General features: G+C 42.5%; 1 protein-coding gene across 2 annotated transcripts in view; it reads left to right on the forward strand.

Annotated features, from left to right (window-relative positions):
- The window catches only part of LOC146074034 (N-acetyllactosaminide beta-1,3-N-acetylglucosaminyltransferase 3-like), a 45367-nt gene extending 30723 nt beyond the window's left edge, over positions 1-14644 (forward strand). Inside the window, exon 2 of one of the 2 annotated variants that reach the window (XM_083181739.1) lies at positions 10671-14644. In XM_083181739.1, coding sequence (XP_083037865.1) covers positions 10678-11847 — 1170 coding nt within the window. In that variant the 5' untranslated portion in view covers positions 10671-10677 and the 3' untranslated portion in view covers positions 11848-14644. The remainder of the gene's footprint in view (positions 1-10670) is intronic. The other variant, XM_083181730.1, reaches the window with a different exon arrangement.
- The last annotated feature ends 242 nt before the right edge of the window (positions 14645-14886 follow it).

The following is a 14886-nucleotide window of genomic DNA, read 5'->3' on the forward strand; positions in this document are numbered from 1 at the left end:
CGGGTGCTATAAATGCCCCAAATGTGCTACCTGTAAATTAATGATTACAGCTGACTTCTTCAAGCACCCCCATAGCTCCCAGGTATTTCGTATCAAACATGTCTTGACATGCGACACACAATATGTTGTGTACGCTATTATATGTCCCTGTGGGTTGTATTATATTGGGATGACTTCTAGGAAGTTCAAGGAGAGAATGGCCATGCACAGGTCATCTATCAAATCTGCCCTGGCTGGCAAGAAGGCTGATCACCCTGTTGCAGTGCACTTCAGAGATCTTTGCCACCCTCAGGAGTCGTTAAGGTATCTAATTATAGATCATGTACCACCATCTAATAGAGGTGGTAACCGTATGAAAAGGTTACTTAAGTTAGAGGCTACCTGGATTTATCGTTTGGATACAGTTGCTCCTAATGGCCTCAATGAGAGGATCGTTTGGAGTTAATTTATGTGAATTTAGGTAACATATTTCCAGATATCCATGTTCCTGTCCATTCCAGCTATGTTCTGTATGTGCTTTATCTGTTGACGTTATGTATTATGTATTAATGGTCAGCGTGGGGCGGCTGACCTACTGGGGTGTCACTGGTGTGAGCAGTGACACTCTAAGTGGTGTCCGCCTACCCCGCACTGTCATTTGTTTATGTGTATTTGTATGTCAGCTTCCCCGGAGGTGAGAGACCCGTGGGAGGTTGCCGTTTTATTTTATTTGCATATAAAATGTGGTTATGTTGATTTATCTATGAAGTCAGTCTGCTGCCCCGGAGCTCCATGACTGTATGCGTTGGCTGTTGGTTGCCGTGGCGACGCGTCCGTAAGTGGGAGTCGCGGTATGCGCCGTCACGGGCACTGACCGATGACGCGTCACATGTGAGCGACGCATCTGCACCCAGCCGCGCAATGTGTGTACCGGCTACCATGGTGACTGATCTGCAGGTGAGAGCCGTGGACGTCATCATCGGGCGCCGGTGACACAGGTGCGTGAGCTGTGAGTGCTTTAGCGGAGGGGAGGAGACGGCGCCAATTCACCTGCTCTATTTAAGGTATGTGATTTGTGAATGTTGTATCTGCATCCCTCTTGAGAAAGGGGTAGTGACCCCGAAACGAGCCGTTGAGGCTGATGATGCAATAAAGAAGTGATTTTTTGCTTACCACAGTGCCGTGTCGTCTCCTGGTTTCTGGGATTCTTACATGCTATATATATATATATATATATATATATATATATATATTAGTGGTGGGCAACGATTAAAATTTTGAATCAAATGAAATTTTTGCGATTAACTGCGATTAATCGCACTGATGGGCACATAAATGCTGCTTACCTAAAATCTTGTTGCCAGCGGTTCCATGCTCGTTGCCAGGTGGGATTACATGCATGTTGCCAAGGGGGATTGCATGCATGTTGCCATAGTAGGTTCCCTGCTTGCTGCCAGGGAGGTTTACTTGCTCGTTGCCAGGGGGTGTTTCTTTGCTCCATGCCAGGGGGTGTTTTCTTGCTCCATGCCAGGGGGTGTTTTCTTGCCCCATGCCAGGTGGTGTTTACTTGCTCCATGTCTGGGGGGTTAACTTGCTCCATGCCAGGGGGTGTTTACTTGCTCCATGTCAGGGGGGTTAACTTGCTCCATGCCAGGGGTTGCAGGTCCACAGCGCTCCCGTAATATGCACTTCTGGGTAGCGCTGTGTGTGCACTCTGAACTTCCCTGACAGACGCTAGAGGTAAAGGAGCACCTCTAGCATCTGTCTCCTACACAGCGGTGGCCATATATGGAGGGGCGCTTCCCGTGCCGACCAGCCCCGTTTCACTGTTCCCTGCTGCCACATCGCCCCTCCCCCGCATTAACTGCGTTAAATATTTTAATGTGCTGGCGCTAACAAGATATTAACGCATTAACGTGCCCAGCACTAATATATATATATATATATATATATATATATATATCTGTATTTTACTAAGAGGGCAACAGGTATTAAAGTGCCAGCTAGCTAGAGGGTCTAAAATGGATTCTCAGCAAACTTCATGGTAAAGTCTTATTGGATGTTTTACACTGAACTTTCTGAACATCCATTGAGAACTGGGGCATATATTATATGAAATGTATTGGATATCATTTAATTTATTGAGCACACTATTGTCACTTTCTATGAGTTTATTGCATTGTACTCTATTCTGTTTATAAAATTATCATCTGAAAATTCTATGTCCTAAAATAATTACTGGGTAATTACAAGGTAATTACTTGTATTGACTTGAATAATTATTATTTACTACAATTTCTTATCCATATATAATGGGAGTGCCTCTACCTTTTATAGCACAAATTCCAGGTGAGCTATTCTTAAGGACATAAATTCTTTATACTTAAGGTTATTCAAAGGACAGTATTGTATGTACTTAGCCATTGATGTGGAAAAAGAATTGATAACATTCCAAACTTTTTTCTTACCTTAGCAAACAAATCAGAGCACTGATCATTTAAGCACAAAAATGTCTGGTGGAAATGTGGCCAACATTAATTCATTAATAAAATATTAACACCAAAAATAATATGTACATTTTACTGGTCATTTGCTAAACCTGTGAACATTATCATTTCTTAACCACATTAGCACACCCACTTATTTCCCACCAAGACTTGCAAGGTGGAACTGCAGTATAGAATTAGGTGTATTGGTAAGTAGTTAACTAGTAAACACTTTGCCGCTGAGTGTATTCTCACCCTTTTGCAGTGATCGTTTAGTGTGTACGCAGGGGAGTAACTAGAACTTTGAGGACCCCATACCAAAATTATGAAATGGGACCCCCCCAATTGCCACTACAATGCCCCTCAGTGGGGCAGGAGAGAGTGAGGGAAAGAGAGACAAAGGAGGTGTCAGGGAGAAAGAGAGAAAAAGAGAGCGGAGGGAGGAAGGTACCGAGAGAGGGGGGTCAGCGAGAGAAAGAGTATCAAGGAAAAACAGGGAATGAGTGAAAGAGAAAGGAGCGGGAGATATAGTGCCAGAGAGACGGTGTCAAGGAGAGAAAATTAGAGAGGGCAGGACAGAGGGTGACAGGGAGAGAGAGAAGGAGAGAGAGATGGTGTCAGGAAGAGAAAGTTGGAGAGGGAGGGATTCTGGGGTGTTAGGGAGCTGCAGGTAGAAGGAGCAGGGGGGCCGCTGACACAGAGGCGGCGGGCAGGGGACACCAGAGAGCTGGTGAGGGTAACATAGAGACGGGCAGGGGAGCAGGGAGCCAAGCTGAAAGCAAAATAAAAGCACATACGGCTGAGAGCTCTCAGCTAATCGCTGGCTGCCCATTCATTAGTATTGTTTTTTGTTTTGTTTTTTAAGTGCGCACACTGCCCAGCTTCCCCTGCCTGCCTCTCTGGTCCCCTCACCGGCTTGCGGTGTCCCCCGCCCGCCGCTTCTCTGCTTCCCCTGTCTGGCTCCAGCTACACATAAGTCTTACGTGCAGCCAGTTCGACTCCGATTCAATGCACACGGGAACATGCATCAGGTCAGACAGGATGTCTAAACATGTGATTTGGCCCAATTTCACGAATCGGGTGAAATTGTGCCCAAATTGCATAGTGTATGGGGCCCTTATCTGTAACAAAAAATTGTGTAAGCAGGGAGGATCTTCAGCCAGTAACATGTCATCACTCACCAGTCTTCTCTCTTGGTGCTGGCCGTGTCCGTCGATCCCCTGCTAAGTTGAGTTCTGCCCATGGTGAGTGCAGTGCTAAGCAGCACTGCCTGCTTTACTTTGACTTGCTGACCGGCCAGAGCCCCCCTCTTCTGCCTTTGCCGGAGCTTGTGCATCAAACTAGTTAAGCCTGGCCAACTAATTGGATGAAGACCCGCAGGAAGCTGGCCAGGAGGAGAGAGGCATATGGGCCAGATGTATCAAGCTTCACAAAGTGATAAAGTGGAGAGTGATAAACAACCAGCCAATCAGCTCCTACCTGACATTTTTCAAACACAGACTGCAACATGGCAGGTAGGAGATGATTGGCTGGCTGTTTATCACTCTACATTTTATCACTTTTTGAAGCTTGATACATCTGGCCCATAGAGAGGAGGCAGGGCCATTTGTCTCCACTGTACTTACTGGTCAGGTACTCTATGCTAGTAATAGAGACAATTTCACAAGAAGTATTTCTAGAAAACAGCGCTAGGAGGATGTGCAGCTAGGGTAACAAATGGAAATGGTGTTTGTCAATCGCGCCCAATCAGGCTGCTCCCAATCAAGCTGCTGGGCTGATCCTGCCATCTCTACTGGTTTACTAAAGGGTGCAGGGGATTGCTAGCAGGGTCCTCTGGCCCCTCAAGCTGCCAGGCCCCATAGTAGCTGCATCCCCGGCACCCTCTACAGTTATGCCACTATGTGTACTCTCTACTGTATGTTGCTGCCAATGTGTACACTTGTGCACCTGTACATGTAAGACAACAGAGGACTTCTCAAGGATAGCTAGCATTCCAATATACCATGGCCAACTCCCCACTGCACTACAGCAAAATAATTTCCTTCCATTTACCCGGACTCCACACTTTGGGCCTTATTCAGATTGCATCGGTACTGCGCGCATTCGCACGCAGTACCGATGTTGTGCGTCTGCGCATGCGCAGGTGTGTTTCTGCGCATGTGCAGGCGCATGGTGCGTGCACTCACGGCGACCTTTCGGCAGCGAGGGGGGGGGGGCACCCATGGCAGCGAGGGGGGGGGGGGGGGGAGAGCGCCGGGCTGCCCCATTACCATATGGGAACGCCCAGCGTTCCATGGGCGTTTCCATGAGAACGCTGGGCGTTCTCATGGTAAGCAGGCAGTGACGCGGGTGTGTGGGCCGGGTAGCTGACATCACCGGATGTCAGCTGCCCGCCCATATCACGCCAGCGTGCACGCATATATACGCAACTGAAAAGTCACTTATATATGCGTGCACGCTAAACATCATTCGATGGTCGGTGACCATCGAATGATGTGGGCGGACACCCCAGCAAAGCGAATGGATGTTTATGCAAAACATCCATTCGCTGCTGTGCGGGCAAAGCCGCACTTTGCTGGGGTGGCGGGGGGCGTGCGTTCGCCGGGCGGGGTTTGGTGGACTCGCAAGGCTGCAAATTCGCAGCCTTGCGAATCAACCTGAATAAACCCCTTTGGCCGTTATTCAGATCTGATCGCAGTACAAATTTGTTCTCGAAATGGGAAAACCATGTGCACTGCAGGTGGGGTAGATGTTACATGTATAGAGAGTTAGATTTGTGTGAGGTATTTTGTTTCTGTGCATGGTAAATACTGGCTGCATTATTTTTACACTGCAAATTAGATTTCCATTTCAACGCACCCCACCCAAATTGAACTCTCTATACATATTATACCTGCCCCACCTGTTATATCTGACTCTGCGAGCGAATCGCCTTTGCAAATGGTGGACCAGAAACACTGCCATTCGCAAGCCTATGTTTGGTGGACTTGCAAGGCAGCGAATTCGCAGCCTTGCGAATCAACCAGAATAACTCCCATAGTTTTGATGATTCCATTTAAGAGCAAATACATAATAGTGTGCAGGATGATGAATTAAATGTTAATTACAAAAGTTCCTTTCCGGTTGTAATGTGAGATTATAAAACACAGATTGTAATACATACTGTAGAGTTTTTGTTTTTATTCTTATTTTTCCATTTGTATGCTGTGATTGACGTAACATGAAATTTACACCAAACAGGTTCTGTTTTGGTTTCCTAGCACATTTCGTGTCATTTCTCTGTAAGAATTTTTTTTTTTTTTTACGTCTCTCAACTGCATTTAAAGTAACTTCCTCTTGTGTGGTCAGCTAAATTTGTCATGCTGGCCACACATCAGACCAACTTTTTTCCACCCTTTCAAACCTCCAACCATTCAACTTGACAGTCCAATTAGTACCCCTTTCACATTGCAGCTTTAACACGGTATATTGCCTTTTTTTACCGTTTTGTAACGGGAACAGCTGCAGTGTGAAATCTCCATTGTCAATTTACCGGCTACAGACTACCGGTATTTTGAAACTTGTGAAAAACAGGATCCAACACGTTTCTGAGCCGTAAACAGCTCAGAAACGGTATTTGCTACAAATGATAACCACACAAGGGTGATAGGTTATCTCCCTGCATGATCCCCACCCAAAAGCAGGAAATAAACATTTAAAATGACATTGTATGGCTTTCCTTGGGTGAAACGGGTTGAATCTAAAAGGTACAAAAACGGTATTGAAACTGCAATATACCATTTACAACATGCAATATGAAAGGGGTTTAACTGGCATTTGACCCGTTTAAAGACACGTTTACAAAAACGGGTTGAAAGCAGGTTTTTGCAATGTGAAACCAGTATAAAACAGTTCCCCACACATCTAACCAACTTTTCTTCCAACCAGCAAACTTTTTTTTTTTTTTTTAGTCCAGCCAACTTCTGTCCAACTTCTGATGTCACAGAAGGGGGCAGGCAGTGTCTGCCTGTTGTGAATATATTTTTTTTAAATGTCTGTTTATTTCTGTGAAATTAAAAATATGTCAGTCAAGGTTATCAAATGAAGAGTAAAGCATATATATAAGCATATATATATTAAATACTGTCCAGCAGGAACACCAACTACACCCAAATACTACATCACATTTTCAAAAATAGTACCATTTATAAAGGGATACGAACAAATTGACGGCCCCCACTAGGTTGACAGTCATTAGGCCAACACCGTTGGGTGGACATACAGCAAGGTCGACATAGGTCTAGGTCGACACATGCATTAGATCGACATGGGTTATGTTGACAGTCAAAAGGTCGACATGGGGTTTTTTACTGTTTTTTGAGCCGACATGTGCCAACAGGCGGTATTTCATGCCCTACCATCCACTAGGGTGTGGTGGGAGAATAAAATAGTGTGCCGAGGGCAGCGAGGCACTGTGCCCGAAGCATTAAGAGAGACTGTGTTGACATTCGGGTAAAAAAACAGTAAAAAAAAACATGTCTCTTTGTTGGCGCACTAATGAAAGAAAAGTATTAATTAAAATGTACCTTTTATTATTTTCCAATAAAAATATATATTTACAATATATATATATATATATATAAATATATCGTGTAATATTTAAACTTCTATTAAAATAAGTATTAAATTATATATATATTAGGCTGTTTGTCTTTTATGCTGCTTTTTTGTATGATAGTTTGCTTATTTAATACAAGCATCCACCTCTCTAGAGAAAAGATAACTTGAGTAGGATAAAGACTTATTATCCAATTCCAAAGTCAATATGTATTTGTGTAGAATTCAGTAGAGACTCTTTATTTTTCTATACACTTGTGGTTTGGAATTAGATTAGATACAGCTTTATTGTCATCACCCTAAATTAGGGCGACAAAACTCAGTTTAGCATCCATCCAAATACGTACATACAATAAAATCTGAATGATCCACATTCAAATACAATAAAACTTAAGTCCCATTAACCAATGACCCAAATTAGCATTTAGTTCTAAAATAGTCCTAGGAAAGAAACTATTCCTCATCCTACTGGTTCTACTCCTCATACAACTAAAGCGTGAAGGTGATTGTCTCAGCCTCTCACGCAGTCGCCCCCCCCCCCGCTTCCCCTTCTCTGCCTCCTATCCCGCCGCCTCCTCCGTGCATTGCCCGGCTTTATGGCAACCGCCGGGTAACATCCGCCGCCCCCTCCATAGCGTTGCTCCGGCTGACGTCCGCACTCGCCCGCCAAGTACACGATACGGGCGGCGTCCACCCCCTAAGCAGCCCCTGGACCACCAGGTAGATTAAAAGTATGCCGTATATACGGATATACAGGGCCTGGCGATCATGCATTATGCTCTTTTCTCTGTCACAATGTTGCAAGTAAACTATTACAGTTGTTTTATAACTATTGCAGAAAAAGACAGATTTGCAGCTTCAGGAGTTCAAAGGCTCCTTAATAAATTGTATCACTTTCTTTGTTTCATATGAGCCCTTTATTTCTGTTATGGCCTGCAGATGTATATATAGTAATAATTTGTTATTTAAATGCAAACTTTCACATAAATGAGAGGAGGTGACCAAATTATAATATTATCACCTAAAACCACAATTAATGTTTGTGAGTAGTCTATATTGACTTCAACAGAAGCTCTCTATTAGCATATATTTTTGGTTTAGGATGATTTTTATTTTTCAAAGAATTTATAGAAAAACAGTCATGCCCCTTTCAAACCGCACTTTGTAAACGGTATATTGCCGTTTTTTTACCGTTTTAAAACGGTAATCTGTGCGGTCTGAAAGGTGCAGATCCAATTAACCGGTTTGAAAATACAGTTTTTTCAAACCGGTTAAAATACAGGGTCCTACCCGTTTCAGACCCGGTATTTTGGGATCAAAATCGCGTCTGAAACGGTATTTAGGACCCAGCCAATGAGCTGGGTCCTAAATTCAGAGCAGCGAATATTTAATGAGCACTCATTAAATATTCGCAGCACTGGAGCCGCCCCCCGCCCCCCCCCCCCGTGCATGTGTCGACACCCCCCCACGCGGCGCGTGTGTCGACACCCGCCGTGCAGCCGGTACCTTCGTTGTGGATCCCGGCAGTGAAGTATGGTCGGGGAAGCACTTATGAAAAAAAAGCGTCTTTCAGAAAATGGCTGCCCCATAGGAAAACCTGTTTTAAAAAACTGTCTTTCGTATGCCCCCATACGAAAGACAGTTTTTTAAAACTGGTTTTCCTATGGGGCAGCCATTTCCTGAAAGACGCTTTTTTTCATAAGTGCTTCCCCGACCAACTGCAGTGCCGGATCACGCAACGGAGGTACCGGCTGCACAGGGGGGGGGTTGTTAGCCCTGGGGTGGGGGGGATTTGGGGGTGTTAATCCCCGGGGGGGGCGGGGGCGGCGCGCGCTGAAGACTGGCTTTGACCCTGTTTTTGGAAAGTTTCCAAAAACGGGTCTGCCAGTGTCAAAAAAATTGCACTTAAACGGTAATATACAGTTTAAGAGATGCGGTGTGAAAGGGGTTTTACCTGGCAGACCCGTTTTTGGAAACGTTTCCAAATACAGGGTCAAAGCCAGTTTTGCGGTCTGAAAGCAGCATTAGATACATATGACTTAAAAAGTTCAAAGGATCTTTATTAGTGTGCGGGACAGTGACTACGGGTGATGCAGGGACAGACAGCGGGGACAGTGACAGGTTTTATTTTTCCCAGCTATGTGTCAGCGTGTCTGTGTGTCAACATCTTTGTGCATGTGTCAGAATCCATGTACCAGAGTCTGTGTGTCAACATCTATATTTGTGTCAGTCACCTTGTATCCATGTGTCAGCATCTGTCAGTGTGTCAGGGGTCTGTGTGCCAAAGTATGTCTGAAACATGTCAGTATCTGTGTGTCAGCAACTGCATATAAACATGTCAGCATCTGTCTGTGTGTTGGTGTCAGCATTTGTCAGCTTCCATATATAGGTGTCTGCATTCTAGCATCTTTGTGCTAGCCTATTTCTGTCAGTGTCTCTTTATGTGTCAGTATTCATGTGTCAAAGTCTTTGAATCTGTATGTCATTATCTGCCAGTGTCTCAGCATCCTTTTATCCATGTGGCCGTGTCCAAGCTTCAGCATCTGTGTCAGCATCTGCCAGTGTGTCACTATCTGTTTATTAGCATCTGTCTGTCCAAGTGTTAGTGTCCAAGTGTTGGCAAATGTGTTAGCATCTGTTAGTCTGTCAGCATCTCTGTGTCAGCATGTATCCAAATCTGTGTGTCAGCATCTATTTGTGTCAGTGTCAGCATCTTACTGCGTGTCAGCATCCTTGTCAGCATTAGCGTATTAGCTTCCACGTTTCAGTGTGTCAGCATAATTCTGTATGTCCATAGCCTGCAAATTTGCAGTCATGCGATAATGTCTAAATAACCCCCAGAGGCATTTATGCAAGGATCTGAGCCAATTGTAAAAAATTGCTGATTTACCAGAGCAAAGTTTCACTCAAAATAACTATAGTAAAACTTAAACCTAAAGCCTTACAGCAAAATCAGCAATTTGATTGTAAGTTATGTCATTGACAGCCAGATAGCCATATTTACAGTATTATATAAAGTAACTGTGTAGTGCTGAGTTGACTGATAACAACCCAATGAACCTCTAAGTTTGACTGTAAAAACAAGAGATACTCTGGGATAAGAGCAACTTTTATCCACAGGCTAAATAGTGTCGATTTGCTCCCTGTATTGTTTTTTCTTAGGAATAGTGAAATGCTCTGTTCCGCCTTGTACATTATTGCTTTTATTTTTTTACTAACTTATTGTGTAATATTCTGATTCACAATTAAATTTACAGTTTTGCTGGCCACTCTTTGTACAGCGCTGAGGACCCCTTGTGGTGGTACAAATCATAATGTCTTTTCCACTTGCCAGCCTTCAGAAGTTTCTGTATTACCGAATTGAACTAAAAATTCAGTCATGATTCATGGTCTGCAATCCCCACTGCTGTTCCTGATATTGATTCCCTGTATATCCCTTTCTTTTTTGTCTTGTCCTTATAATTGTATTAAAACTTTGCAATGCTGTCTATTTTTAAAAATGTATATAAAAACTAGAGAGAAACTTCCTTAAATGTAATAGTTTCATGATAATCCATGGCGTTTCCTCTTGACCTAAAACGTTATTTCATTTCTTCTTTCTTTTTTTAGTGCCACCATGAGACGATCTTCTTTCATGTTAGAGAGTATACTACTTCTATGTGTGGGTTTTGCTGGCCTTCTGTTTATTATGCATGCCAAAGAAGATAAGATGCCAGCTTTGAAAAAAGCGGAACATCGGCCTGCTCTTGCTGACGTGCTTACTGACAGACTTACAGTTGCTCCGGCTGAGTTAATAAAACTTGACTGGGTGTCTAGATGCCTGGAAAACAAATCAGTAGAAAGTATTGGTGGTTTTTTAACCCTGCCTGGGCACATCCAGGATTTCTTGAGATATAGACATTGCAAGAGCTTTCCACAGATCCTTAACTCACCTATGAAGTGTGAGGGTGCAGCAGCATCTAAAGGCGTTTTTTTACTTCTTGTCATTAAGTCTTCTCCAGGGAATTATGAAAGGAGATCCATCATTCGTCAAACATGGGGGGAGCAGAACAGCTATGATGGTGCCCGAGTCAAACGGATTTTCCTTTCTGGAACTTCCAAAGATACACGTGAGGACAAACATTTGAGGCAACTTCTGAGAATTGAGAGCAAAACATATGGGGATATCCTTCAGTGGGACTTCCATGACACTTTTTTCAACCTCACTCTAAAGCAATTCCTTTTCTATCAGTGGTTTAATGAATACTGCCCAGGAGCTCAGTTCATTTTCAATGGAGACGATGATGTATTTGTGAACACTTTTAATGTAGTCACTTACCTACGTGGACTAGGAAAGCGTGGACCAGACAAGCACCTCTTTGTGGGGCAGCTAATTGGCTATGTTGGACCTATACGTGAACCCGGGAGTAAATATTATGTCCCTGTACAGGTGACTGAATCCAATTCTTACCCAATGTACTGTGGAGGCGGAGGAATACTTATGTCTGGATATACTGCACATGTCATACACAATAAGTCTGAGGATATTCAGTTATTCCCTATTGATGATGTTTATTTGGGCATGTGTTTGGCAAAGGCTGGCCTGGTTCCAGCCTCTCATATGGGCATGAGTACAGTAGGAGTGCATGTACCTTCTGCTAAATTGGACTCATTCAATGCTTGCTATTATAGAGAACTTTTAATGGTACATCGTTTTGTACCTTACCAAATGCTGGTCATGTGGAATGCTGTTCAGGACCCTAAACTAGACTGTGGACAGAAACTGTCTGTAAATATTGGCGAGTAATTGAGATGAAATAATGTGAACTTAAAACATGCAGCCATGTAAAAAGACAGTTGACAAATAGTTAATAGTAATTATTTCTATATAAGCTATACAGTAGGGGAACATGTAATAGGGTGAGAGAATCAGAAAGCGAGAGATTTGGTAAGAACTATCCCATTGTTTATTTTAAAGTGGCAATCATTTACACTGCAAAACCAGTTTGATTTTGCAGTGTAAATGATTGCTGCTTTAAAAAACCTGGAGATTTCTTACCAAATCTCTCACTTTATGATTCTCCCATACTGGTTTCACATTGCAAACCTGCTTGAGAAAGCTGCGTGGGCAGTAAAACATGTGTTGGCTAGATCTATACTGAATGTCAATTAGCAGAATAGAAATATTTCTTCAATGTATTTTATTTAACTATCCCAATATGTACTACACGGAATAGAAAAAATTAAATGTTATGTTCTCTTTTTAAACAGCAGAGGGCACCCTTGCCTGTGAAGTATTTAAACTAGCATACTGCTGGGGTTCTCCAGATCTGTTTATAAAACAACTATTAGGTGGCAACAATAGAGGCAACATTGCCAGAATCACTAAGACCACCCGGTCCCTGATTTAGGTGACTGTATCCAATTGTTTGTACCAGAATATAGTACAGGGGACATCCAAATAGCTATCCCTGGCTTTGTATATAAAAGTGCCTAGGATCCCTCAGCTGACCAGCAGAGGGCAGCAAAATCATAGAAAACAAGATTGTCAGAAAAAAACAGTAGACATATTGAGTGTTTGCAAAAGGAGTTTTATTATCAGAGTAATTCATTAAATAAAGACATCCTCTTGGTAATAAACCCTCTTTTTATACATTGAAGTCATGCTGAATTAATAAAATTGACATTTTCAGTTATAGATCTTTTAAGGATCACTTTTTCCTTTCTATTATTATCACGGAAACACCACCTGTGTGTATATATGTTTGTATGTGTGATTTTAACCCCTATAAATTCACTGCGGCCTCCCATCATATCCTACAATGGGAGTTTTTAGAATATGACCTATTAAAAGTTAAATTTTATGTGAATACTCTTTTCGTTTGAAGTGCGCTCCCTAAATAACAGTCCTTTCCTCTTTTGCCTTCTGCTTAAACCTATACTGTTTGGGAACTGCATCCCCACAAATTAATTGATCTAAATGTGGGGAATGGATCTACGGATCATATGAATACAATTTCTCTTTAGAGTGCAGACATACCTCCAGCTCCGATAAGGAGCAAAGCCGTCTCTACAAACCTGCTTTCAACCTGTTTTTGTAAACGTGTCTTAAAACGGGTGAAAAGCCAGTTAAACCCCTTTTATATTGCATGTTGTAAACAGTATATTGCAGTTTCAATACCGTTTTTGTACCTTTCAGATTTAACCCGTTTCACCCATAGAAAGCCATACGATGTCATTTTAAATGTTTATTTCCTGCTTGTGGGCGGGGATCATGCAGGGAGATAACCTATCACCCTTGTGTGGTTATCATTTGTAGCGAATATCGTTTCTGAGCTGTTCAGACTGCAGAGAATACGGCTCAGAAATGTGTAGGATCCTGCTTTTAACACGTTTAAAAATACAGATATTCTGTAACTGGTAAATTGAAAATGGAGCTTTCACACTGCAGCTGTTCCCGTTTTAAAACAGTAAAAAAACGGCAATATACAGTGTTAAAGCTGCAATGTGAAAGGGGTATCAACCTATTACATTTTCCCCCAAAATATATTCAATGGGTAAACTGTTTTATGAAGGTTTTAAATATTTATGTTTGTTAATTTATTTTAAAAGTTTCCATTAAAAAGAACATCATTTAAAATGAGAAAACTTTTGAACATTATGTAAAAATAAAAATATATTATTCTTTCGACAAAAGGCCAAGAGCATTAAATATTTATTAATAAATCCAAAGCCGTTTGCTTCATAAAGATTGGAATGCCTACAACTTTGGATTTTCACTTTGATTGCTTCAGATAACAGCCGGGGTCCTACTTGCTTACATGGGAGAAGCAGCTGATGGAAATGGTTCTGGTTCCTTATTTATACTAGGTTCTTACCTCTGTAAGCATAATGCTGAGAATTGTAGGTCTAGGAAGATGCTGCGGGCAGGGGCTGGCTGGCAACTTTCAGCCCGGGGGGTAACACAAGCAGACGGCCCACCACCACCATTCCAACACCCCCCCCCCCCCCTCCCAATATGGCAGCAAAGATCAAACAGCTTCTGGTGCTGCACCTATTAGTATACAATAATATATATTGTAGGATACGGATCCCTATAGTAAGTATATATATATATTTAGCAAATGGGCGTCTTGTTGCACTATCGGGACTAGGGGACATGTTGAAGCATTCCAGGACTCAGCATGTTCTGTCTTCAGGAAATGTAGTGACAAACCAATGATGTAGAAAATCCTAGCTTGTTTGCCACTATTTTTCCTAAAGGCGGGACATGCTTAGTCCCAAAACCTCCTAAAAAAGATTTGCTGGTAAGTGTTACGCCACGTCCTCTATTCCCCACGGGGCATCAAGAAACCCTTATGCTGCATGAACTTGGCAAGGGCACCCGGCTGAATGCATTATACATTGGGCGGTATTCAATGAGGCTGATTCGCCAGGTTTTTATGGCGATTTTGTGCTGTAAGGCGAATTTCTGACTAAAACGGTGAATCACCCTATTCAATGACCAGATGGCGAATACATTTCAAGGTTTTTTTCGCCATGATTCACCGAGTAGCAATCGCTATCTTTTTATGGTGAAGTGGAATGTGAACTTTTAAAATAAAGTGTTTTGTTTTTTACAATTGGTGTCAAAAAATCTGGAATTTTTTTCTGAGGAGGGGCATGCTATTTTTATTCATGTGCTGTAAGCACATAATTATATATTTAATTTATATTATTTTTTTTTTTTTTTTTACACAGAGCAGCCAGCAGGGGGCCGGAGCCGAGCCGCTCATTAGATATTCATATATTCACTTCACCCGATCATTACATATTCATGATCGGGTGTAGTGAATATACGCGGTCC

Source organism: Crinia signifera, chromosome 1 (assembly GCF_055691185.1).
Source record: "Crinia signifera chromosome 1, ASM5569118v1, whole genome shotgun sequence".
In the NCBI taxonomy this organism is placed as follows: domain Eukaryota; kingdom Metazoa; phylum Chordata; class Amphibia; order Anura; family Myobatrachidae; genus Crinia; species Crinia signifera.